Source organism: Camellia sinensis, chromosome 12, assembly GCF_055761805.1.
Source record: "Camellia sinensis isolate YWXY chromosome 12, ASM5576180v1, whole genome shotgun sequence".
Classification (NCBI taxonomy): Eukaryota; Viridiplantae; Streptophyta; class Magnoliopsida; order Ericales; family Theaceae; genus Camellia; species Camellia sinensis.
This window is the reverse complement of record NC_138972.1, coordinates 73,542,221-73,569,852: the sequence shown is the minus strand read 5'-3', so window position 1 is coordinate 73,569,852 and position 27,632 is coordinate 73,542,221. Positions and strand designations below refer to the sequence as shown.

Here is a 27,632-nt window from a genome sequence, read left to right as displayed (position 1 = left end):
TTATTATTGGTATAGGCATATCAACAGCTTTGAGGGGGGAGGACTGGACTCAGAGATGTGTAACGGTTCTGACCAATTAGATTAGTGCCGATTGGCTAAGACCAGCATTGCATTTGGTTGGAACATGAAACAAACTCCAATCAATCTCTCAATCAAAAGCCCAAAAGAACATTCCTTCTCTCCCATCCATGTATCAAGTTTCTAAAAATTGGAAAATAGAAACACAGCAAAATTTGAGAGCATTTAAAGAATGTATTGCTGAACACAAAAATACTAATGCATGTACACCTTTCAAACATATAAAGAATGCAAAAATATTAATGCATGTACATCTTACAAACATATAACGAGAAAGTGGGTGGGTAGGGAGAAGTTATCTAGTAGGTCCGTCCGTCCTACTATGTGACCTAGTGCTCACCCAATAATAGGAATAATTTTGTCGGGTGGGGATACAATGAATATGACTCGCTTAAGCCATCAATTCCTTTATTTCTAATTTAGTTTTAAAAAGTCAAAATTGGATTGCTGTGTATTTACATCAAAATGCAGTTACAAGACCTATACCCAGCTCCTCTGCAAGCTCATCCCACACAGGAAGGAGGGTCAACACAACCAGGAAAATAGCCACTGTAAGAACTGTTCTCCTCCATGTTCCAACCTCTGTCACATCATTCAAGCATGGTTTCTCTGGTGCCCTCTGTACATGTAGTATTTGCATAAAATTAGGCAAGTGAACCATCATTTTGTGTCGTTTTTTCATAAAATGCATAAATAACAAAATAGTGATTCAAATTCAATCTAGCTATTTTATTCACATATAGCTTATTGATTGCATACCTGACAGATCAACACATACAGACCCCAAGGAAGTGACAAAGGCCCACCGAGCTGGAAGGAGAAAACAACAAATCATTAAAATAAACTTTAATTCAAACAAAATATTATTAGAGGATGCCACTTTAATGGCGGTTTACGATTTGGACACATCATCATCTACAAGTGGTTAAATAAACAAACCATAAAAGTAAGGGGGTGTCAGAATCAGTGGCGGCTCCAGGAATTTTAATCAGGGTATTCATTAAGTAACTTAAAATCTAACAACTGTATTAAAAAAACAAATATAAAAGAGAACTCTAATATATTAATATTAAAGTTTTGACAAAAAAAAACTTGCAATTAGATAAAATATTACAATTGCCATCAAAACAACTTGCAATTAGATAAAATATTACAATTGCCCTCGACGAGATTTCATATTTTGAAAACGTTGCATAATCTCCTCATTATCAATGCTATCAAATACATCTCTTTCAATGTATGTAACCAAACAATCATTCATCCACTGATCTCCCATTCGGTTACGCAAATTACTCTTTATATACTTCATTGCTGAAAAACTTCTTTCCACTGTTGCTGTCGCGACAGGTAGAGTCAATGCTAATTTCACAAGCAAATAGACTAATGGATATATCACATGTTTATCTGTCTCCACCAACTTTATAGCAAGATCACCAACTCCTTTAAGTTCTAAAAAGTCTTCACTTAAGCGCATATCAACAATGTAGTTTTGAAGTTGGATGTCAAGGACCATTAAATCTGTTGCAGAAAAATCATATGGATAGAACTCTGCAAGACGAATCAACTTATGCTTATCAAAAGCAAAGAATGATTTACTAGGATTCAAGCAAGCCATACAAAGAAGTAACTCAGTATTTGCTTCTGAAAAGCGATTGTTAAGCTCTTGAAGTTGCATATCTAAGACTGTGTAGAATAGCTCAACTTGATAATGATGTAAATTTGCAATTTGTAGAGCTTTGCGTCGTGGCCGCCCACTAACTACAAATATTTCATCCATATTTGGAATAGAAATCTCATGTTTGTTACAAAATGAAGACACTTCAGTCAATAAAGATTCCCATTCATCATCTCTCGATCATCTGCAATCGTTGCTTAGATACTTTAACAAGTGTCATAGCATTGACAATATCTTGATTTTTCTTTTGCAATGCTAACGACAACTCATTTGTAATCCCTAAAATATTTTTCATCACGTGTAAAGTGAAGGCAAATTCAAAAGATAGCATTAACTTCATGATAGAACGAGCTTCAACTCTTTGCTCGGGTTGTAAGCCATCCTCTTCAATAATCTCAAGTACATCAATCGAAGAAGAGAACATCAAAATCAAGTTGATAATTGTCCCAAAATGTGATCCCCAATGTGTATCACCAGCACGTTTAAGACTAGTCTCTTGATTCAAACCTCGCCCACTTCTAAGTTCACCATTGTCTAGTGCTTCTGTTATTTTAGCAAATTGCGCATCTCTAAGAGCATCTCGTCTCTTGCAAGAGCCACCAACAACATTCACTATGTTAGCAACAGAGCAAAAAAGTTCAGCAACGTCAATGTGCTTTTTAGCAACAGCTACAAGAGTCAATTGAAGTTGATGGGCAAAGCAATGAACATAAAATGCAGATTTATTCTCCCTCAAAATTAAAGCTTTATGACCATTGAATTCACCTTGCATATTGCTGGCTCCATCATAGCCTTGCCCTCGTAGTTTTGATATACTCAATCCATGTCGACAAAATAAGGATTCAATTGCTGCTTTAAGTGATAAAGCGGTTGTATTTGATACATGTACAATACCAAGAAACCGCTCTATAACAATGCTCTTTTTGTCCACATAACGTAGAACAACCGCCATTTGTTCTTTAACTGATATGTCACGAGACTCATCAACTAAAATTGAAAAAAACTCATTGCCCAAATCCTTTATGATAGCATTGATAGTCTCACATGCAGCAGCATTCACAATGTCTTTCTGAATATCATGGTGAGTTAGCTTATTATTTTTCGGAGTATTCCCCAACACAACTTTATTGATAGATTCATTATGATCCGCCAAAAATTGTAGAAGTTCAAGGAAATTTCCTTTATCACTTGAATCATCAGATTCATCATGACCACGAAAAGCCAACCCTCGACGCAAAAGGAATCGTATGCAATCAACAGTTGCATTTAAGCGAGTCCGATATTCAATTTTTTCTTGATTTGACTACTTTGAATGTGTTGCTTTTGCTTCATAAGATCTTCACACTTCTTCACAGCTTGGTTATGAGCACTATTGGTGCTGTTTGGTGTAGCTGTTAAAACAGATTATAGATTATAGCTTAACAGATTATAGATTATGACTTTAATCAGAAGCTGTTAATCTGTTTGGTATAGCTGTTTGATTATAGATTTAAGTTGCTGAGTAGTGTTTGTTAAATAAGCTGTGAAGTAACTTTTTCAATTAATTTTTATTTTTTATTATTCACTATTTGTCTACATTTTTCATAAAAAATAATAATAATATTTAATAGTTCATTTGGGTCTTTTTCTATTTTTAAAAAAATAAAAAATAAAAAAATTTAAGAGTATAACCGTGAATTAACATGTCCACAGCAGAAGCTGATAATCAGAAGCAAGGGGTGAGCAGCTTCTCAGAATCAGCTTTTTTTGACTTAAAATAAGTTGTTAGAATCAGAAGGTGTTTGAAATAAGTTTAACCAAACAGTCCAAAATAACTTTTTAAAAGCCAGAAGTCATAAGTTGGCTTAAAAAAGCTCCACCAAACACCCCCATTAACACCTCCAACATGAATTTGTAACTTGTTTTTCATATTCCAAATTTTAAATCCCTCTGTCACAAAAGTATCACATCCCTTTCCTAAATTGGGCCTAAACAAGTAACAACATAAACAAAATGCTGCATCTTTTTCAATACTATATTCCAACCAATTCTTGTATTCTTTAAACCAAGCAAAATTAAATCGACACATAACTCCAATAATATCTCTTTGAGGGAAATTGTGGCTAAGAGGTTGACAGGGTCCTTTTTGTAAATATGTTCTTCTTATTTCGTCCCTATCATTAGGATGATATGACAAAATTTTTTATCGTAATCCTGGATCAGAAGGAAGGTTGTTCAAGTCAACACGAATTAGCTTCGAAGAATCTTGAATGTGACTATCACCACAAGTTTCTTGGGATTGAGATGAATCTTGTACAATAGTTGATTTTCTTTTCAGAAATTTGTCCACAATTCGAGAACTAAACAAAAGAGTAGGATGCACCTAAAAATATCCACACAAAAAACAGAGCTATCTAACTACAAGAGTATAAATAAATTGATTATAAAATTTCAACTCCTATTTAATTTTTAAAACAAATAAAGTGAAGAAACTTAAAAAAATATTATACCTGATGACAACAAAGTATAATCCCTAAATATTATATTAACATGCATAACTATAAAATTAATTATTTATGGATGGAAGGTTTTGTTTATAGTATCAAGTTTAAATAAATTTTAATATTATAGAGATAAAAAAATAATACCTGATGAGATATAATCCCCAAATTTCTTTTTGCCTTTTTCTTAACAATCAGTCAGCAACAGCAAAGCATGACAGCAACCACTTCATCTTCATTCAATACCAACATCCATGATCCATATTCCATGGGCAACAATGAAAGACAGAGGGGGACCACCCACAGAAAGAGAGAAGGGGGGGACCGCGAAAAGAGAGGGAGAGATTGAGAGAGACAAAACGACAGCAGCGTTGAGCCTCCCCCAAGCAGCAGATTCGTGCCCTAACTACACTTCTTGCCCTAACTAACTACACTTTTTGACTTTATTCTTCCAAGCAGCAGATTCGTGCCTGCTGGAAATTTGTGTTAATGCATATAATAAGATAGTGGCATATGATAGTGGTGTTGGTGGTAGATAGTGGCATGTATAGAATATGATAGTGGTGTTGGTGGTAGATAATGGCATGTATAGAATATGATAGTGGTGTTGGTGGTAGATAGTGGCATGTATAGAATATGATAGTGGTGTTGGTGGTAGATAGTGGCATGTATATAATATGATAGTGGTAGATAGTGGTAATATATAATATGTAAGTGGCATATAATGGGTTATAATGATGTTTGTAATATCTCCTATATAAGGAGTGTCATTTGGTCTTGTAAAATAAGAAGTTTTGAATATAACAGAAATATATTCCTTCTTCCTCATATTTTCGGAATTCTTCTTCCTCATATTTTCTAAGTTGGTATCAGAGCTACAAAAAACACAGCAGCCCTAAAACCGTCATAGCCATGTCGGAAGTCACGTCCGAAACCACTTCAACCCCTGCCGCTGCCATTCCGTTGAAAACATCAAACTCTCACTCTGTCCAAATCACCACCATCCGCCTAAATGGTGATAATTTTCTCCGCTGGTCACAATCTGTCCGGATGTATATCCGTGGGCAAGGAAAGATCGGTTACATCACTGGTGACAAGAAGGCTCCTGCTGTTAATGATCCGCTGTTCGACAGTTGGGACGCTGAAAACTCCATGGTTATGACATGGTTGGTCAATTCCATGGAGGAGGATATAAGCTCTAATTACATGTGCTATCCTACTGCACAAGAATTGTGGGATAATGTTAGTCAGATGTACTCTGACCTAGGAAATCAATCTCAAGTTTTCGAATTAACTTTGAAGTTGGGAGAGATTCGTCAAGGAGATGATTCCGTCACCAAATATTTCAATTCGTTGAAAAGGTTGTGGCAGGATCTTGACATCTTCAACACATACGAATGGAAATCGGTTGACGACTGCAACCACCACAAGAAAACTGTGGAAGACAGCCGTATTTACAAGTTTCTTGCCGGCCTCAACATTGAGTTCGATGAAGTGCGAGGAAGAATTATTGGCAGACCTCCTCTCCCATCCATTGGCGAAGTATTTGCCGAAGTTAGAAGGGAAGAGAGCCGAAGGAGCGTCATGCTTAAGAAAAAAGGTACTGGTGAATCAATTGAAATTTCTGCTTTAATTAGCGATGCTGCGGCCAACAAGGCTGCAAATTACCAGCGCAGGTTTGATGATAAGCCACGGGTCTGGTGTGATTTTTGCAACAAGCCTCGCCATACACGTGAAACGTCTTGGAAGATCCATGGCAAACCTGTCAACTGGAAAAGCAGCAAACAAGGAGAGAAGAATCGTGGCTTTCCTACCGCTAATGAAGCCGATTCAGGTCCCTTCAACAAAGAGCAGATTGATCAACTCTTAAAGCTGATAAAATCCAACTCCTCATCCGGTACTCCTAGTGTTTTGTTGGCACAAACAGGTAGAAATCCTAAAGCCTTCTCTTGCCTAAACTTCTCTCCGTGGATCATAGATTCCGGTGCCTCCGATCACATGACTAGTTTTTCCCATTTATTTAGTACCTATTTCCCTTGTTCCGGTCATGACAAAATCAGAATAGCCGATGGTAGTTTTTCACCTATTGCAGGAAAATGATTTATTAAACTAACTGAGAAAATTAATCTCAATGCTGTTCTTCACGTCCCCAACTTAGCCTGTAACCTTTTGTCTGTCAGTAAACTATCTAAGGATTCTAATTGTCGTGTTACATTTTTTGAATCCCATTGTGAATTTCAGGACCAGAACTCGGGGATGATGATTGGGCGTGCTAGGATGCTTGAAGGTCTTTACTACTTTGATGAAGTACCTGTTAGTAATAAAAAAGCTCAGAGCTTTAATAGTACTAGTTCAATCTCTGTTCGAGAAAAAATAATGCTATGGCACTATAGGCTAGGACATCCTAGTTTTCTTTATCTGAAACATTTATTTCCAGAATTATTTAAAGGGATTGATTGTTCTTCTTTTCATTGTGAAAGTTGCATTTTTGCAAAATTTCATCGCTCTACTTATTTGCCAAAACCTTACCAGGCTTCCAAACCTTTTTATTTGATTCATAGTGATGTTTGGGGCCCTTCTAAAATCACTACTCTTTCTGGTAAAAGATGGTTTGTTACATTTATTGATGACCATACCCGCTTATGTTGGATTTATTTGATGAATAAAAAATCTGACGTGAAAAATTTATTCACAAATTTTTACAATATGATTGAAAACCAATTTCAAACCAAAATTGGTATTTTACATTCTGATAATGGAACAGAATATTTCAATGAGCAGTTGGGTGAGTTTTTGGAAAAAAAAGGGAATTTTTCATCAATCTACATGTCGGGAAACCCTCAACAAAATGGCATTGCAGAACGAAAAAATAAACATCTACTTGAAGTAGCACGTGCTATAATGTTTTACATGCATGTTCCTAAATATTTATGGGGTGAAGCAATTTTAACAGCCTCTTATTTGATAAACAGGATGCCTACAAAGGTGTTAACATACAAAACGCCTTTCGATTGTCTCAAAACTTTTTTTCCTGACACGAGGTTGTTTTCTGATTTACCCGCCAAAGTTTTTGGATGTACTGCCTATGTTCATGTTCCTAGTCAATTTCGTTCAAAACTTGCCCCCGTGCTATAAAATGTGTTTTTTTGGGTTATTCCTCAAACAAAAAGGGGTATAAGTGTTTCGACCCTCAAACCAAGAAATTTCATGTGAGTATGGATGTGTCATTTGTGGAAACAAAATCCTATTTCCCCAACACTTCTCTTCAGGGGGAGACAAGTGGAGTAGAAGACCGTTTTTGGGATATTTCTATCCCGCTCCCCAATGTCATTTATCCTACACAAAAATCACATCTGTCTGATAAAGATCACTTAGGAGAACCAAGTTCTATGGTGCCTAGTCAAGAAGATTCTTGTTTAGGGGGAGAAGTACTACAAAATGATCTAAATCCTGAGCTTCAGGTTTATACTAGGAAGCGATTTCATCTGAGGAATAATGACCCGAATGTCCATCTTAATGACCCGAATGTCCACCCGAGTTCTGGCATCGAAATTTTAGGTAATCCTATTCCTTCTATTTCCGACCTTGATGTTCCTATAGCAATTAGGAAAGGTGTCCGAAATTGCATTAAACATCCTATTACAAATTACCTCTCCTATCAAAGACTGTCTAAAAATCATAGAGCTTTCACATCTAGGATTTCACACTTGTTTGTTCCAAGGAATATACAGGAAGCATTGGATGATCCGAATTGGAAATTAGCAGTCATGGAGGAGATGAATGCTTTAAGGAGAAGTGGTACTTGGGAGATAGTTGATCTACCCAAAGACAAGAAAACAGTTGGGTGTAAATGAGTGTTTACGATAAAATGTAACGCAGATGGAAGCGTTGAGAGATACAAGGCGAGACTGGTGGCTAAAGGCTTCACTCAAACTTATGGGATCGACTATCAAGAGACGTTTGCTCCTGTTGCTAAAATAAATTCCATCAGAGTACTGTTATCTCTTGCAGTAAATTCAGATTGGCCTCTACATCAACTTGACATTAAAAATGCATTTCTCAATGGTGATCTTGAAGAGGAGGTGTTCATGAGCCTACCGCCGGGATTTGAGCAGAGACTTGGAAGCGACAGAGTATGCAGATTGAACAAGTCATTATACGGACTCAAACAATCACCAAGAGCATGGTTTGAACGCTTTGGGAAGGCAGTTATCAGTTGTGGCTTCTCGCAGAGTCAAGCAGATCACACAATATTTTATAAACATTCAAAAAACAGTAAAATTGCAATTTTGATTGTTTATGTTGATGACATCATTTTAACTGGTAATGATGAAGCAGAGTTAGCAGCCCTCAAAGAGAAACTCGCAAAAGAATTTCACATTAAGGATCTGGGAGCCCTCAAGTATTTCCTCGGAATGGAATTTGCAAGATCCAAGGAAGGTATATTCGTTAATCAGAGAAAATATATTCTTGATCTCCTTGGAGAAACAGGTATGCTTGGTTGTAAGATGGTGGAGACTCCGATCGAGCCTAACTTGAAGTTACAAGCTGCTAAGGCTGAAGAAGTCAAAGAGAGGGAACAATATCAGCGACTTGTCGGGAAATTGATTTACTTGTCTCATACGCGGCCTGATATTGCCTTTGCAGTCAGCATGGTAAGTCAGTTCATGCACTCACCAGGGGCAGAGCACTTTGAGGCCGTTTATAAGATCTTAAGATATTTGAAAGGAACTCCAGGGAGAGGCTTACTGTTCAAGAAACATGGACATCTTCAAGTTGAAGTATACACAGATGCAGACTGGGCAGGAAGTGTTACAGACAGGAGATCAACATCCGGATACTGCTCCTTTGTAGGTGGGAACCTAGTTACATGGCGGAGTAAAAAACAGAATGTGGTAGCTAGAAGTAGTGCAGAAGCAGAGTTCAGAGCTGTTGCCCATGGAATCTGTGAAGTAATGTGGATTAAAAGAATTCTTGAAGAATTAAAGCTTTCTCACCCGACACCTATGAAGGTCTATTGTGATAACAAAGCAGCTATATCTATAGCTCATAATCCAGTTCTACATGATCGCACAAAACATATAGAAGTGGATAAACATTTCATCAAGGAGAAAATCAATGCTGGCATAATCTGTATGACCTACCTTCCAACAGGTGAACAATTAGCTGATGTGCTAACGAAGGGACTACACAAGAAGCAATTTGATAAGCTGACTAGCAAGCTGGCTATGGAAGATATCTTCAAACCAACTTGAGGGGGAGTGCTGGAAATTTGTGTTAATGCATATAATAAGATAGTGGCATATGATAGTGGTGTTGGTGGTAGATAGTGGCATGTATAGAATATGATAGTGGTGTTGGTGGTAGATAATGGCATGTATAGAATATGATAGTGGTGTTGGTGGTAGATAGTGGCATGTATAGAATATGATAGTGGTGTTGGTGGTAGATAGTGGCATGTATAGAATATGATAGTGGTGTTGGTGGTAGATAATGGCATGTATAGAATATGATAGTGGTGTTGGTGGTAGATAGTGGCATGTATAGAATATGATAGTGGTGTTGGTGGTAGATAGTGGCATGTATATAATATGATAGTGGTAGATAGTGGTAATATATAATATGTAAGTGGTATATAATGGGTTATAATGATGTTTGTAATATCTCCTATATAAGGAGTGTCATTTGGTCTTGTAAAATAAGAAGTTTTGAATATAACAGAAATATATTCCTTCTTCCTCATATTTTCGGAATTCTTCTTCCTCATATTTTCTAAGTGTGCCTATATATAATATATATAGATATATCTCATTGCAATTCTTTTGGGTTTTATTATTTGTTTCGGCAAATGGGCTAAGGGGCTAAGTGGGCTAGAGGGTTATTTGTTTTGGCAAATGGGCTAAGTAGCTAAGTGGGCTAGAGGTTTCATTATTTGTTTAGACAAATGGGCCAAGTGGGTCAGAGGGGTATTCAACCATCTTGGATTGGGTATTCAAAACTAAACTAAACCCAAAAAAAAATATATATATATATTAAAATTTCAAATTTGAGGGTATTCATACCCTGTGGATGCCGTGGAGCCGCCCCTGGTCAGAATACAATAATTGTTTAACAAAGTCTTGTTGGGCTAATGGCTGTGGAGGTTTGTTCTGTCTGAAAAACTCTCATTAAAAGTGCCTTGTGAACTACATTCTTCATGTCTCTTTTTACGATCCCTAGGCTATATCAGTGACAAGGAGGAGTGAGATGCTACAAAGGTACTTCCAATAAGGAGCCACAGGAAAGGAATTCAAGTCTCATCTTGTCCATTGGGAAGAGGTGTGTTTGCCAGTAAAGGTGGTGATTTGGCATTATAAAGTTGGACTTGTTCAACAAAGTTTTATTGGTAAAGTTGTAGTGGATATTTGTTTTCAGAAGGGAGAGATTGTGATGAAGGGTAGGGATTAAATTGGTGCACCAGTGTGGTTAGACGAGTTCATGGGTTTGAAGTTCGGAAAGAAATCACGAGTTTAGGAAGTGTTTTTCAATTTCACAATTTTCAAGGTGGGGAATGTTCATGAAGTTTGGTTTTGGCATGATACTCAGTTGGGCATCAACTTTTGAGGGAGGTTTTCCAGGCCTATTTAGAATTTTGGTAGATGGGTTTTGAAGGGGTGGTGTTGACCCAACAATGGAGGAGGATGCTGAAGGATTCAAAGGTGGAGTCTGTGGAGGCCATCTTTTGGAAAATATATAGGCTTTAGTCTAGAGGCAGCCCAAGATACATCAGCTGTGAAGCTTCCAAGAATGCTTTATTATTTTATAAGAGGCTATGTCAAGAGGAGGATTCCTCCTTCCCTTGCAAAGATATTTGGAAAACCAAGACCCATCTAAAGTAGCCTTTTTTGGGTGGACAGCGGCTCGAGAGGCAATACTAACCAAAGACAATTTGAGGAAGACGGGCAAACTAAGTCATGATGGAATGATGCTATATGAGTAAGAGGGCAGTCAATAATTGGATTGGAATCACCTTATTTTACAGTGTCCGGTGGATCGAGATTATGGAGTTGACTTTTGTGATTTTTGGCATTGAGTGGGTGATGCCTTGTACAGTTAGAGATTTGTTTGCTTGTTGAAGTAGGTATGTGTAAAGAAAGAGTGAGGAAAGCTTGAGAGGTGGTGCCTTTGTGCAAGATGTGGTGCCTATGGAGAAAGAGAAAAAGGAGATATTTTTAAATTGATGAATCTACACATACCTGGCCTGAGGAATGTTTTATTGCTTCCTTGTTTTTTTGGCTCAAGGAGTCCTTTTCAGGAGGCAGATTTACTCTTTTGAGTTTTGAGGGGGATTTGTATATTTGTTAGGTATATAGAGATTTTAGGGATACACTTGCTCATTTAGTTTTAAATGTTTGCACCCATCACTGTAGACCACTTTTTTGTTGTCCTTGTTTTTGTTGAAGTATTTATGGTGACCATTGGTTTAATGGTAAAACCTTAGCCTAAGAACCTTGAGGTTATGGGTTCAAATCTTGGAGCAACCAATTTATGCACTATGCCAAAGGTTAGGTATGTACCCAATCTTTCCCCTCTCAAACACACATTAATGTGTAGTAATTAGGAATTGTTTTTATGTGAGTAAGGTCTGTGGGATAATACAACAGTGCTGCACAAGTTAAATTTTAAATATTTTAAAATTAAAAAAAAAATTCAAGACACATCAACAACTGACATTATCATAACTATGCAACTAATGAATCTACAACTAGTGAACCATCTTTCATTTCAATTTGCTTTAGTAGAATAAGAACATATTTGACGTGATGCAACATTTGTAAGCAATAAAACTACATAAGTGTTAAAATTCATGTATTATTGATTGATATTGATAGTTTGATGTGTTATATTACAAAGCAGAGTAGCTCATTATATAGGAGAGGGTTTGGGTAGTAGGTGAGGAGTAGGTGAGGGTAAATTGGTGGTAGGTGTAGTAGGTGTGGTAGTAGGTGGTGGGGTAGGTGTAGGTAAATTCTAACAGCCCCCCGCAAACTCAAGGAGGATAGAAACTAACCAACTTGAGTTTGGAGAGAGGAGTAAAACAAGAAAATACATAAAAATAAAAAAAGATAGGAGACACTGTATGGTCGTGTCAGACCGTTGGTGATGGCACTGTATGGTGGTGTCATAACGTTGTAGAGGACACTGTATGGTGGTGCCAGACCGATGTAGAAGACAGTTTATGGGGTCATGTCGGACCGTTGTAGCAGACAATGCTGTGACAGTTGTTGTGACAGTTTACGGAGTCTTGTTGGACCCTTGTAGAAACTAACCGGAATCAATGTCGGGACAGTTTACAGAGTCTTGTCGGACCCATAAAGGAGCTAACCGGAATCAATGTCGGGACAGTTTACAGAGTCTTGTCGGACCCTTGAAAAAATCGCATCCTCAAAAGGTGCGTCCAATTTTTCAAAAGGCGTGCCATCAAAAGGCGTGCCCAATCCATAAAAAGGCGTGCCATCAAAAGGCGTGCCCAATTCATCAAAAGGTGTGCCGGACATGATGGCGAGGCACGTGGGCGCCTTGGCTTGCGTGCCCGTTTGTCGGCAGGTGATAAGAGGCGCGCGATGCGCGTGGCTGCCTCGGCTATAAGACAGAGGCTGAGGCTGAGGCAGAGAAAAGCTGCAAAAAACCTCTGAAAAAACAAAAACTCTTCTTCGTTTTGCTGAGAGAGATAGTCCGTAACACTCTGTTGTCTGAGAGAGATTTCTGAGAGAGATACTCTGTAATACTCTGTGGCCCAGAAAATGGCTTCATCTTCCCGGAGTCTGCTCACTCTCTTTCCCGACCTCAATGAGTCAACAAGAGAGACAACTGGTGCGGTGGCACTGTGGCACTGGAACCTCAACCAAGCGCCACGGAGTTTACTCCGTTGAACTTTCCGATGCGGTCTGTGGAGCAAAGAATGGCAGTGCAGTCGGATGTGGAGGCCAATCAGTATACTTTGAAGGCATGTGTAGAAAGCATGACGGCGGTCACAAATTTGTCGAACCGGCTGCAGAGTAGGACAAATGAGGTGCAGCATTTAAATGCCCAACTGGCTCTGCTCCAACGCATGTATAAGGATGCGCGAGCAGAGATAAGTGTGCTGAAAGCAGAAAATAAGGAGCTGAAGCGTAAGGCCACCGTGATGTTCCGATTTGGAGGGCCGCCATATGCTGCAGTGGAGGAGCAGGGAGTAGTGATCATGCCCAGTGGAGTGGGAAATACGGAGGCAACACCGGCAAGGGCCGCCCAGGACGGAGGCAAGAAGAAAAGACCGGCGGCAGAGTAGAGAAGAAAATCCTGCCTGTGGATGTGGTTGATTTGTTGCTCTTTTTTTTTTTTTTTTTTTTTTTTTTTTTTTTTTTTTTGTTTTTTTTGTTTTTTTTTTTTGGTGGTGTAAAAGTGTGATCGGGTTGAGCCCCTGACATGAATAAAATGACAAGGTGGTGGAATGTTGTTGGTGTGATTTTGTGAATGCTGTTTTGTGTAATAAGAAAAATAAAATAAAATAAAACAATGGATAAAGAAAATATAAAAAAATATTTGTGGATGGGGGATAAGAAAAACAAGGGTGTATGTTTTTGTTTTTTTTTTTTTTGTTTTTTTTGTTTTTTTTTATATATATAATAAAATATATATATATATATATATTAAAAGAAAAGAAAATGGTGAAATCGTGGGTGGAAGAAAGTAAGGGAAATTAAAGTGGGTTTGAAAAAGTGGGAAAATGTGATGATAGTGGTGAGTGGAGGATTGATTTAAAAAATGAAAAGGGGGATGAGTGTGTGCAAAAGGTGGGGAACAAGAGTAAGTGGTGTGGTGTATGGCTCTGTCTAGGAAGTACCAATGCTTTGACATGATCTGAAGCCGATACCACGTTGAAGAATGGTGTGTCACGCAGGAGATACCTAGAGGAGCCAGGAGGGCTAGTCAGTTCATTTATGTCACTCTGCTTAGCAGAACTTTTTCGGGTTCTCTGGTAAGAAGGTTTTGGATCAATGGGTAGTTGCGAAGTACAAGGGACAGGAGGAATTAGGCCTCTTCTCCGATCACCGCCACTGACATGGTGGCTGTGGAGGCTGATTGGCCTTGTGCCATGGCGGATCACAGACCGTTGATCCAAGCTTGAACATATGGCTGTGGAGGCTGGTGATGCACAGAAAAGGTCCATCCTTTTCATGGTTATGAAACCAAAGGGAATACTCAAGATAGAAGAAAATTAATGGTTATATGCACAAGTATTTGGAACTGAGAGCAAGAGAGACCATGAGAAAGAGCTTTGCAGTTGAGATGAAATAGGCAACCGAGACGAGAATGGCCGAGTCCAGAACCACGCCTCCGCTGTATTTGTGAACAAACAGAACCTCGAAGACCCTCTTGAAGAAATGGATGGTTAGAGCCAATTTGAGTAGAAGAAACCTGAGTCCGCCATCTGGGAAGAGGAAGAAGGAAGCTGCTCCGGCGAGGAAGGCAGGAGCATAGAACATGAGCATGCCGGTTGTACTGGAGAGCTTGATCTGCTTCTGCTGCTTCTTTGACATGGACTGAGAATTGCTATTAACATTCCAGAACTTTGAATACTGGAGGTGTTTGCCGATGATTTCTGAGAAACCCAATAATGAAACTGCGAAAGGGTTATCAGAGGCATAGGTCGTCCTCGCCATGGCTTGGAGGGTCGACCCGGAGCTTTTAGGGGCCCTAGGCAAGCTTCGGTGAGTATGGTGATGGAAGAGGACGGAAGTGATGGTGCTGGTAGACAACGGCGGCTGATGGGCTGGCGGAGAGTGAGTGACGCTGAGCTTGAGGGTCAGAGTTTCTGTGAGGACAGTGGAGATGAGAAAAGAGCTAGTGTATGCATAGCAGGTTGAAGAAGGGAAATTTCAAGGTATGTGTAGAAAAACTCCAGCGGGCAGCGAAGGCAAGGTTGCCGGCCGGCTGCCCGCCGGAAAAAAAGAGTATAGGCCTAAATCTTATAACTCTGATACCATGTTAAAATTCATGTATTATTGATTGATATTGATAGTTTGATGTGTTATATTACAAAGCAGAGTAGCTCATTATATAGGAGAGGGTTTGGGTAGTAGGTGAGGAGTAGGTGAGGGTAAATTGGTGGTAGGTGTAGTAGGTGTGGTAGTAGGTGGTGGGGTAGGTGTAGGTAAATTCTAACAATAAGTTAATTGAAATTGAAATTCATTTACTACTTATAAATGGTTACTAAAACAATCTACCATTTTAAAAGCATCATCTACAAATAACACAAGGAAATTTAATTAAAATGAATTGTATATGACAATGGTATCGAGTTCTACAAAGAAACATATGAATAAGCGAAAATGAGGACATACCACTCCCAATCCAAGCAATGTGTAGGTTGTCAAACCAAATCCAATTAGTGCATTTTTCCCGAAGGCACCCTGTAAAACAAGAAATTCAAATTCTACAGAAGTTATAGAACAAGATCATAAGGAATTCCATGGTATCAAAGGAAAGGGACTCTTCTATTCTCTCCTTTTCATAGCAATCGAAGAATCTAGGACTTGTTGGATTACAAAGGGAAAAATCAGTGAGGTTCATAGAGAGGTATTTACCCCATATGGAATTAAAATATTTTAACATTTAATTTTGTTATGGGGGTTAGAGATGAACCTTCCAGGTTCTTGAAGTAAATCAAAATGAGCAAATATAAATAAAGTAGTTCCCTAATTCAAAGTATTGACTAACAATTTAGGTTTTGTCGTTTGGCCTATTTACCTTCTTATCTAAAAAAAAGCCTTTGATAGTGCTCCAATCCCTTGTAATATGAAATCTCTATGGAGAGATGTCACAAGAGAACGCCTTTTGGAAATTAAACAATCTGCTTCCCAAGGTAAGACCAACTAAAGCATATGTTGAGATTTATACCACATCCCACCAAAGCAAACAGAAGCACACCCACACACACACACCAAAGGGGAAAAACAATCACACAGATTTACGTGGTTTGGCCCAAAGTGCCTACATCCAACGGAATATATGTGACATGGCCAAAATACTCAAAATGCACACCACTATCCGAACCCCATGCTCAAGGGTAGTTGAGCCCTTGCTCATTCCGGCGCTCTCACGATATTTTTTCTCTCACCCTTTACATCTCTATTTTTCCTCCTCTCAATCTCTCTCAAGAAAATCCTATAGTCCACATGACTATTTATAATAGTCTACCCATGAAAATCCTAGGTCCATACAATTCCACACATATTAGGTTCTCTAGTAGATTTCAGACTTTACAATCCTAACCTAAATACCTGTATAAACCAACCTAATAACGTATGGGACCCACCTTTATCACATAGGTGGACTAATCCTAACAATCACTCCTTCCACCCATGTGGGGCAAATGTTATGTGCACCCTGCAACCTAGGTGTCCTGATTTGCGTGATACACTCCACCTTGACCTAGAAAATGTTGCACCTCCTTGAACCAAGTGCCCACATTATTTGCACCTCACGCCATGGTGCTTCAAACGTGTCCTTAAACCAAGTGCCCACATTATTTGCACCTCACGCCATGGTGCTTCAAACGTGTCCTTCATAGCATCCTTTGTCCTCATGCTTGAGCCCATGGGATCCATCACTCCTCCCTAGGTGTCCTCACTGCCACGAACCAAAACCTTCATAAAAAGAGACCCAATTTTCGACCCAATTTCCTTGGTGTACACCCTTTCGCTGCGAAATTGTCTCAAGTTCTATGCCTAAAGCTTCCTTCTGTGAACATCCAGCAACCTATTGTCTTCCTCTTGGTGGCTACCAAATATCCTTGCAACTGTTGCTCACCACTATTCATCCACGACTCATACTACTCGTATGATGCTTGATGGTAGCTCCCCTCTTGTCACAACAAATTCCACGAGCCTGTACAAGTTGCTAATCACGATGTCCAATTAGAAAAATGCAATCTAATTGACCCCACAATGACTGGACTTGTTGATTGAATCAAATTACTCCTAGATCATCCTTGATCACCTGCAGTCAAACCTGATCACCGCCGAATCTATCCAATTCCTTTAAACCTTTTAGAATCTGAAAAACCTAAACATACTGATGAAACCACAGCACCTGAAAACCTTGGAAACCACTCTCACCTCGAATTTTTCTATTATATACACACCGATATAATAGAAATATTTTAAACCATTGATTTTATGTTTTATGTCACACAGGATCATAATCCTTTGACAAGCCAAAGTCACAAAACCTAATCCTCAATGGTGCACCCCATTGTGCACTGTGTTCCAAGTAATCAATGCCTCCATCATGCTACCTTCATCAGATTTTGAATTTTTTTTTTTTTTTTTCTGTACCACCAGAACTTCTTTCTTTTCTGTGTGAGTCCTCCGTGTGCAATAATCGCACCTTCTGCCAACCGCACCTAGATCAGTAACCTTTAGCGCTAATACCACTTATTGGGATTTATATCACATCCCATTAATGCAAACGGTAGCACACTCACACACACACACACACACACACACACCAAAGAGAAAAAATAGTCACAGATTTACGTGGTTTGATCCAAATTGCCTACATCCATAGGAGAGAGAGTTTCCAAACCAAACCAAACCAAACCTTAAGTCTCATCAAACGGAGTCAGCTACATGAATCATTCTTCTCCACTCGACTCTATCAAATGTCATTTCGTTAGTCAAATTAAGGAGATTCATATCTCTATTTATTACACTAACCCATGTCAATCTAGGTCTACCTCTTCCTCTAACACTTCCATCTACCGTCACTGTATGGCATCTCTTCACTACTACCTCTATTGGTCTTTATCGTATATAACCAAACCATCTTAATCTATTTTCTCTCAACTTATCTTCTATCGGTACCACTCCTACCCATTTTCGAATATACTCATTCATAACTTTGTTCTTTTTAATACTCAAAACCCACACCACCGAACCCCATGATGCTCAAAGGTAGTTAAGCCCTTGATCACGCCGGTGCTCTCATGGTATTTTTTCTCTCACCCCTTCCATCTCTATTTTTCCGCCTCTCAATCTCTCAAATCTCTCTCAAGAAAAACCTATTGTCCACATGATTATTTATAATAGTCTACTCATGAGAATCCTAATTCTATACAATTAGGTAACCAAATCCTACACATATTAGGTTCCCCAGTAGATTCCAGACTCTACTACCCTAACCCAAATACATGTATAAACCAACCTAATAATTGTATGGGACCCACCTTTATCACATGGGTGGACTAATCCTAACTACGTATGCTTAATTGCTTATAATATAATCTTCCCACTTGTATTCCATTCTAGTTCTCAAGCTAAGGCCTATGACATTGAAACGTAAAACTACAAATGATAGTTAACGCATGAACTCAATAAACATGTGTGGCATATAACTGCTCTATCCCTAAAATCCTGAAGCCAACATCATGACTGAGACTTGTGGTTCTCCCTCTGTCTTGTGTACTATGACCAAAGTCCAACCCTTAAAAACCTCCACAAAACAAATGGATCTTTTTGTTAATTTTAAGACAAGTTTTAGCAATTAGCATGGCAAGAGCTTAGCTTGTAATTATTGTCCAAGCTCCTTCATGCTTCCTGATTTACCACAAACCTCAATACTTCATCAAACAATAAAAGCAAAAGGATACCTGTATAGCTCTTCCGCCGTCAAGACATCCCACAGGAAGCATATTAAAAGCTGACGTAGTTAACCCACACCTACAACAAGGAATTGAATGGTTAGTAATCTATACATCATGATAAAGAAACAATATTCAAGAATGGTGCCTCACCAGCCTGCAATTACAAGAGGATGGACCCAAACTGTGGCTGTATGCATTGCTCTACAGGGACACATTAGCAAAAGCTCAATCAGTATTGTCAAGATAACAATAATTTCAGTTTTAAACAAAAAAATTATATATCAAACTGACACTTAACTAAGTTAAAGAAGATAATTGACATAACATTCAGTGCTTTAGCTTTACCATAGTTGTACATTATTTATTTATCTTCCAAAATTGCAACAATTAAAGAACCATTACGTTGATGAATCATACAATGAGATTATGGGAGAGAGTAAGTGATCAATGCTTAAGGTGTTAGAGAATCAGTTTGAATTTATGCATGGCAGATCAACTAAGGCAACAATACATTTATTAAGACAGTTAATAGAGAAGTATTGAAAAAAAAAAAATAAGGGATATACATATAGTTTTTGAAAAAGCTCAAATTAGGGTGCTTAGAAATATAATATAATATAGAGGGTGTAGGAAAAAAATAGCGCGGAATATATTGATGTGATAAAAGACATGATGAGGTTGTGACTACAACTAGATCACCAAACTAGTGAATTTTTAATCGATGTTAAGAGTCAACTTTGAGTCATTACCTAGTTACCTTAGTCAAGGATAAATTAACTAAACACATTCAAGATAATATCCCATGATAAATGTTTTTCGCTAATGATATTGTTATAGTGGATGACAATAAAGAAGAAAATAACACCAAATTAGAAATCTGAAGAGAAAAACTAGAGTCAAAATGATTTTAAAGTAATAATAAAACTGTTAGAATTTCCCATCTTTACCTTCACCTACTCCACTACACACTCCACTTCACCTACCTCCACTTCACCACACACTCCACTTCACCTAACCCACTATCACCTCCACTACACCTACTACCACATTTTCCTCTATATATAGATTGTATAGGAATTGTAATTAATCAATCTTGTAATACATCAATCAATAATATACTTCAATATTTTTACATGGTATCAGAGCAAGGTTAAGAAATTAGTGATTCCGCTTCACCGGCGGGCGGCAGCCTCACCTTGGCCGTCCGCCGGACAAACCCAAATTTTCAAATTTTCTCTCTCCTTCCTCCACCCACATACCAGTGCACAAACCTCAACCTCATTACCTGAGATCTCGAAGAAGCAGAAGCCGTACAAACGTAGCGTCATGTATAGTCGCCAGCGTCTTCCTCCTCTTCCTCGCCAATCAGACAGATCAGACATCAAAGCTTGTTTCTCAGTCTTTCTCGGCAGTCTCTCACTCTCGATCATCACAGTCGTCTCTCTCCATTCCGTCCTTCAAAATTCTACAAATATGCAGAAAACTGCCCAAGCATGGTTCGCCGGAGGCCCCAGTAGCAGCAACGATCTGCAGAAATCGTCGTCTTTGCTCGCCGGAGCCATACTCGACTTCTTCGTCCCAAACGTCGCTCCCGACACCGCCGGCGACAGGGGCCTAATTTCCACCCCACCACCCACCGGCTGCGACGCTGACACAAACGACGAGATCGACCTCGCTGCCACATCAAAACCCAACGTCACCAACGGCGACATCGCCCATCACTGCGGCTGATTCACTCCGGCCTCCTCAGCGTCTGCCTCGCCACCTCCGGCGCCGGCGCCGGCGCCACCCCCCTCGTCCGCGACACACCTCGACCGCCAGGCGTCTCCACCGACACCTCCTCAAACTCGACAGATCGGTCGCCAAGAAACAGAATCTACCGGCGTGGACCACTGTTCTCCACTGCCGGAAACATAGCCTTTTAATCCATTATGTAGTAATTTCCACTACCAGAGATGCTTCCCTTCCCTTTCTTGGTCTTGGACTCTCTCTCTCTCTCTCCTATCATACCCAGAAGGCGATGACAGCCAGCCCTTTTTTTGGAGCTACACAACACTCACAACTTTCTTTTTATTATTTTATCACACACGGGAGATAGCCCATGTGAACCATTCACACGGTTTCACATGGGCACACACTCCACTCTCCCACCACCTCCCATTCCACTCAACTTTTTTTTCCTTTTATTTTATTTTATTTATTTATTTATTTTATTCAAAAAAAAAAAAAAAAAAAAACCAAGGAAGAAGACGAACTGCTACCACACTCATTTTATTCATGTTGGGGCTCATCCCGATCATCATTTTACAAAAAAAAAAAAAAAAAAAAAAAAAAACAAACCAACACAAAACATCCACACCCACAGTGGGATTTTTCTTCTCTACTCTGCCGCCGGCCTCTTCTTTTTGCCTCCAGTCTGCTCCTCCACTGCAGCATCTGGCGGTCCTCCAAATCGGAACATCACGGTGGCCTTCCGCTTCAGTTCCTTATTTTCCGCCTTCAGCACACTTATCTCTGCTCGCGCATCCTTATACATGCGTTGGAGCAGAGCCAGTTGGGAGTTTAACTGCTGCACCTCATTTGTCCCACTCTGCAGCCGGTTCGACAGGTTTGTGACCGCCGTCATGCTTTCCACACATACCTTCAAAGTATACTGATTGGCCTCCACATCCGACAGCACTGCCATTCTTTGCTCCACAGACCGCATCGGAAAGTTCAACGGAGTATACCCAGCGGTGTTTGGTTGAGGTTCCAGTGCCACCGCACCAGTTCTCTCTCTCGTTGACTCGTTGAGGTCGGGAAAGAGGGTGAGCAGTCCACGGGAAGACGAGGACGAGGCCATTTTTCTGGGCAACAGAGTGTTACAGCGTATTACAGAGTTTCTCTCTCAGCACAACAGTGTTACAGCCTCTCTCTCTCAGCACAACGAAGAGTTTTACAGAGGATTTCGCAGTGTTTTTGCTTCTGCCTCGGCCTCAGGCTCTGTCATGATTAAATAGCCGAGGCAGCCACGCGCATCGCGCGCCTCTTGCCGCCCGACACACTGGCACGCCTTTTCATGGCACATCTTTTGATAAAATGGACACGCCTTTTGATGGCACACTTTTTGACAACTTTGGGCACACCTTTTGAGGGTGCAACTTTTTCAGGGGTCCGACAAGACTCTGTAAACTGTCCCGACATTGATTCCGGTTAGCTCCTTTATGGGTCCGACAAGACTCTGTAAACTGTCCCGACATTGATTCCGGTTAGCTCCTTTATGGGTCCGACAAGACTCTGTAAACTGTCCCGACATAGATTCCGGTTAGTTTCTACAAGGGTCCGACAAGACTCTGTAAACTGTCCCGACATTGATTCCGGTTAGTTTCTACAAGGGTCCAGCAAGACTCCGTAAACTGTCACAACATTGTCTTCTACAACGGTCCGACATGACCCCATAAACTGTCTTCTACATCGGTCTGACACCACCATACAGTGTCCTCTACAACGTTATGACACCCCATACAGTGTCTTCACCAACGGTCTGACACGACCATACAGTGTCTCCTATCCTTTTTTATTTTTATGTATTTTCTTGTTTTGTTACTCTCTCCAAACTCAAGTTGGTTAGTTTCTCTCCTCCTTGAGTTTGCGGGGGGCTGTTAGAATTTCCCATCTTTACCTTCACCTACTCCACTACACACTCCACTTCACCTACCTCCACTTCACCACACACTCCACTTCACCTAACCCACTATCACCTCCACTACACCTACTACCACATTTTCCTCTATATATAGATTGTATAGGAATTGTAATTAATCAATCTTGTAATACATCAATCAATAATATACTTCAATATTTTTACAAAAACTAAATATGCAGAATGCAACTTTGGTAACAACTAATGGAGAAATAATGAAGTGAATATTAAAAATCAAAATATAACAAAAGGTGAACATTTTTATTACCTAGGTTCGGTTATTAGTAAGAATGGTGAGATTGAAGATGATGTGATCCATATAATTAATGTTTACTGGCCCAAGGGGAGGAGTGTATCTAGCTTATTATGTCATCTATGAATATTAACAAAATTGAAAGGAAAAGTTTATAGAGAGCAATAAGGCCAACAATGATTTACGGAACAGAATGTTGGGCAACTAAGAAACAACACATTCATGAAATGTGCATAACTGAGATAAAGATGCTTAGATGGATTTGTGGTAAAACTAAGAAAGATTGAATTTGAAATGAATATATTCGTTAAGTGGTTGGAGTAACACCAATTGAAGTGAAATTGAGAGAAAACAAGTGAAGATGATTTGATTATGTAGAATGAAGATCTACACATGCAACAGTAAGGAGAAGTGATATGGTCTCTATAAATGGAAATGTTAAGAGGAAGGAAAAACCTAAACTGACATGGGATGTTGTAATAAAAAAGAATCGTAATTTTTTTGGTTGAGCATATAACCCTTAATAGAACAAAATGGCGAAAAATTATTAATGTAGCTGATCATACTTGATTGGGACACAACGTTTAGTTTGGTTTGGTATATTTTATTTTTTTATTAAGACCCTAGCACATCAAGGGTTCCATCTAGGATATTTGGTACAAGGTATCATCCAAAGGGGTATTATAACAATTAGGTCTAGGACTTATTGATATTTTGCATATGTATCATTTATCAGCCAATCGAAGCTATGAAAGCAAAGAAGAAACTTACGCATAACCTAAAGTGGCTCTGCTTATTAATCCAAGAAGCAAAGAACCTTGAAATAGCATGCTAGGAACCTGCACCAAATCCCCTGCAGCATTTGGGTTTGATGAAAGCAGCAAGCCAACAGCAAACATAGAAAAAGACAACGTAGCACCAGCAAATGGACCCGCAAGGGAAATATCAACTTTTGTCTTTCGGTCAGGGAGAATAGATTTGAACTGTAGAAGCCATGATTTGATGATTGTTTAGCAGTAAAAAAGAGGTATATCATAAATTTATGAAAAAATAGAACAGCCATAGATCATAATTCCAATCAAGAAAAGGAAGGAAAAAAAAAAAGAAACTCAAAGATATAGGTAGAAAAATTGCATCCATGGATCAAATCAAAAGAGCGAAAAACAGAAAACTGTCATAACAAAAAAATGCTTTTACCAAATAGAGTAGATCTCATTTATCGATGATCATGGGACCATTATCTTATTGATGAAAGAAAATGCTGTTAAATGGAAGACTTGAGATAAATTCAGACTCACTAAAATTTGATACAACAAATTATTTAAAAAAGGAAAATGCTAACCACTGGCCCATGGGCGGGCGGTGTTTAATGTTGGTATATGTGAAAAAAAATACATCAAAATATATAAATCTATATAGTGTACGGAAATATATAACATAATAAGAACTTCATTTAAATTAGCATCCATCAAGTGATAAGCAGACATAATTACCTGAGTAATTGCACCAAAGCTTCCAAGAGTAATATTAGGAATGAAGAATGGAATGCTTAGTTTTACTTTCTTTGGGAAAGCAGCCAAAAAATGCCCAACTTCCTGCGTCAAATGAATTTTCTCATTTACATATTCAAAAGCTAACACACTACATGAATGACTAATTAGGGTAGAATTAACCTCGGGGAGGAGAAAAAATAAGGTCCAGTCTGGTTAGGTAGCATTTACCATTTACCATTTACCATTTTTTGTTTACAGAAAATAGGAAACATGTTCATCTTATTTTATTTTATTTCTTTGCTAAAAACAAATACAAAAAACATGTTTGGTACACACATGTTTTAAAATACCCAAAAACATAAACAAGAAAACATGTTTGGCGATTGGCCAAAGGTTGTGGCCACCAGAGAGGGTGGGAGAGGGAAGCGGGGATGAAAACTTATTTTCAAAACAAGTGAAAAGACAAATTTTGTGTTTCCTAAAATTTTGTAAAATTTGAAAATTGTTTCCATTTTTTGGAAATGAAAAAAGTTGTCAAAACAAAAACAAAAAACAGTAACATAAGTGAACATATCCTTAAAACATGTTTGGTACTCTTTTTTTTTTTTTTCTTTTGAGAATTGTTTTCAAAACAAGGCTCCAAAATAAACACACACACAATTTGGGGGGGAGAGAAAAGAAAAGAAGAAGAAGTGTTTTTTAACTTGTTTTGGTGTATTAACAATAAAAGGAAGCCCATAAAACTTCAAACTCTCTTGGGAAAAAACAAAAACATGTTCCTTTTCCTTTTCCTTTTCTCTTTTTTTTCAAAAAACAAGAAACACGCAACGGACCAATCAACAACTAAGTTACAATGCAGATCAAAACAAAGTTATGCAACCAATGAATACAAGTGGAAGCTATGACATTCTCTTTTGTAGCATCCATTATCAGTAATTCAGTACATATGCAGCTTCCAACAATCTCATGAACAGAATGCACAATGTATACAGTAGGCAGCTAGAGGAAACAATGACACAGGCATAAAATTTCGAGGATTGCCAACTCGAGATGAGTGATGCTTTCTGTGAAACAACCAATAGTAAATAACAAAAGCTGTGACTTTATATTAGGATATTTTCATAGTGAATAGATCCCTCATGAGTACTTCAGTCCATATATCTTTACACAAAATAAAAACACTTGCATCAAGAAAATATACGAAGTTTATTCCACCGTATTCAACTCCGTCACAGAACCAAAAAAGTTCTAAGTAGGTCAGCCGAGACAAAGTGCCACATGATAGCGTTGGAGAAATGCTACCCGACTAATTGGTTGATGACATTGGAGATTTATTGGTGGGGAGAGAGAGATCAAGATACATGTAGCTCACAAAAAGGGAGTTGGTAGCCCAAAGAATAAGCAGCCTTGCTGCGTCTCTTTTTCTTTTTTCTTTTTTTTTTAGTAGTTGTTGTGCCGTGTATGAAGCATGTTGGCTAATGCTTATAAAAGGCGAGATTGGGGCCAAAACAATGTGACTGCATTGTGTTTTTTCTTTTTAAACTCCTCTTTTGGTGCTTGTTCTATTGTGCTTTCACATATTCCAATCAAAATAAACGAGAGGGCATCAAAAATAATCATGATGAAATATAGTTTTTGTCTTACACATTGATACGTATTGCTGGCTTTTAAGTGAAAGATCTCAATGAGATCGGTTTTAGTAAAATAATTGTTTTAAGATGATTAAAAAACATATGATATGAACACAACATAGTAGAATTTCTTAGAAGGTAAGGCTATCAGGATATGTAATAAAGAACAACCAATTATTTCAACTGGAGAGGGACGAAATACTGAGAATGTGTGCGTTAGGACCAGTTTATGATTCTAAGATGAGAAGCAGGTGGCCAAAAAGGGCACATATAGCATTGGACAAAGACCTATTATCTAATGGTTCAAGTCAGAAACTTGGACTTTTACCAGATGAAGTGGTTTAAAACAATTAACAATGTCATAGAGAGGAGAATGGGAAAGATGGAGGAATGGATGTATATAACTATCTCGTGGAGCAACTTCTTTTTTTATTGAAGAAATTTACTTACTAGTCTACAGTTGATAAAGATTAAATGTAGGCTAGTTTAGCCTATAAGCTTAAGGCCTTGTAATCTTATGATAAGAAATTACGGAAAAAGAAGGTTAAAGGAACTATTTTCTGCATAAAGCCCAGCACAGGAAATAGTAATAGTAATACACAAGAAATATTTTTTTTCCCCATAAGAAAAAGCGTAACTAAATTAACAAAAAGATAGAAATTCTTCTCACGTGAAATAGCTGAACCCCCAGAACACCATATGCCAGGGGCAGAGCAGACTCCACAAATGGGAATAAAAGCTGCATATCTGGTGGTTCAATGGCATTTGGATCTGTGAAGTACTTAACTACCTCTGGTGGAAGCCTATTTATCTGCTTCATGAAAAATGCAATGAATGAACACATATACATGGAATAATCTACTCTATAAAAAGGATTTGATAAATAAAAAGGAGAGCATAACTACTTTTCATACAATAATGGCCAAGTGTAAAAGCAATTAGCAATACCTGAGATGCAATTCCTAGCTCCACCGAGGAACCAATAGTGAGAACGAATAACAATAGAGCAATCACATATTGCCATAGTGTTGTTGGCCCTGGTTCTGAAACCTCTTTACGCAGCATACCAAAACTGACACGGGGTCCACCACGCGGGTCTGGTCCTTCAGAATTGGGTTCCTCCACCATAAATAAATTGTACTTATTGCCCATGAGTTCAGCCAGCTGATTCTGAAGTTTGGAAAAAACTTCCTCTCTCTTTCCCCTCAGATTGCCAAGAAAAAGAATGCCCTCTCCTAGATCTCCAAATGGCTCTTCTTTGGTCACCCAGAAGGTGGAATAGCCAAAAAGCTTTTTCTTAATAAGCTTTACATCGGCAGGATCAACCTTCTCTGGTCCAAGGAGTTCCATCAGCTTAAAAGAGTCGACTTGGAAATTGTTATAAGATGGTCCAACAGGTGAAATTGTTGGTGGCTGAAGAAGGGAATCAAATATATTAGAATCAACATTGTCATTGTTGTGTCAGGCAAAATTATAAACATGTATCTACCTATTTTCTTGTCCCTTCCAATTCTATCTCTCTCTCTCTCTCTAATCATATCTTATCACTAACGCTATAGTCTACTAAGTTACATCTGTATACATGGCACCAGTTGGTAATATTATATATTCATCCCATTTCCAACCCTCCTTTTGTTTCTCTGAGATGACCCTGATTGTAATCACATCCACG

General features: G+C 38.7%; 2 protein-coding genes across 6 annotated transcripts in view; both read right to left on the bottom strand.

Annotated features, from left to right (window-relative positions):
- Positions 1-232: 232 nt before the first annotated feature.
- The window catches only part of LOC114267925 (putative zinc metalloprotease EGY1, chloroplastic), a 29,525-nt gene continuing 2,125 nt past the window's right edge, over positions 233-27,632 (bottom strand). Inside the window, exons 2-10 of one of the 5 annotated variants that reach the window (XM_028209016.2) lie at positions 26,909-27,373; positions 26,631-26,771; positions 24,330-24,431; positions 23,608-23,819; positions 19,052-19,102; positions 18,908-18,977; positions 15,600-15,668; positions 838-888; positions 233-697 (exon numbers count right to left, since the gene is read on the bottom strand). In XM_028209016.2, coding sequence (XP_028064817.2) covers positions 539-697; positions 838-888; positions 15,600-15,668; positions 18,908-18,977; positions 19,052-19,102; positions 23,608-23,819; positions 24,330-24,431; positions 26,631-26,771; positions 26,909-27,373 — 1,320 coding nt within the window. In that variant the 3' untranslated portion in view covers positions 233-538. Of the gene's footprint in view, positions 698-837; positions 889-1,119; positions 2,340-15,599; positions 15,669-18,907; positions 18,978-19,051; positions 19,103-23,607; positions 23,820-24,329; positions 24,432-26,630; positions 26,772-26,908; positions 27,374-27,632 lie in introns of those variants that run through there. The other 4 variants (XM_028209018.2, XM_028209019.2, XM_028209017.2 and 1 more) reach the window with 4 other exon arrangements.
- Positions 13,906-14,577, bottom strand: LOC145804570 (uncharacterized). Its single transcript, XM_082898955.1, has one exon. It carries the CDS (start codon positions 14,432-14,434, stop codon positions 13,955-13,957), a length of 480 nt encoding a protein of 159 aa, XP_082755081.1. The 5' UTR covers positions 14,435-14,577; the 3' UTR covers positions 13,906-13,954.

Excerpts from the sequence above, each read along its gene's own strand:
- LOC145804570 (XM_082898955.1), bottom strand. The coding sequence starts at position 14,434 with ATGAAAAGGATGGACCTTTTCTGTGCATCACCAGCCTCCACAGCCATA.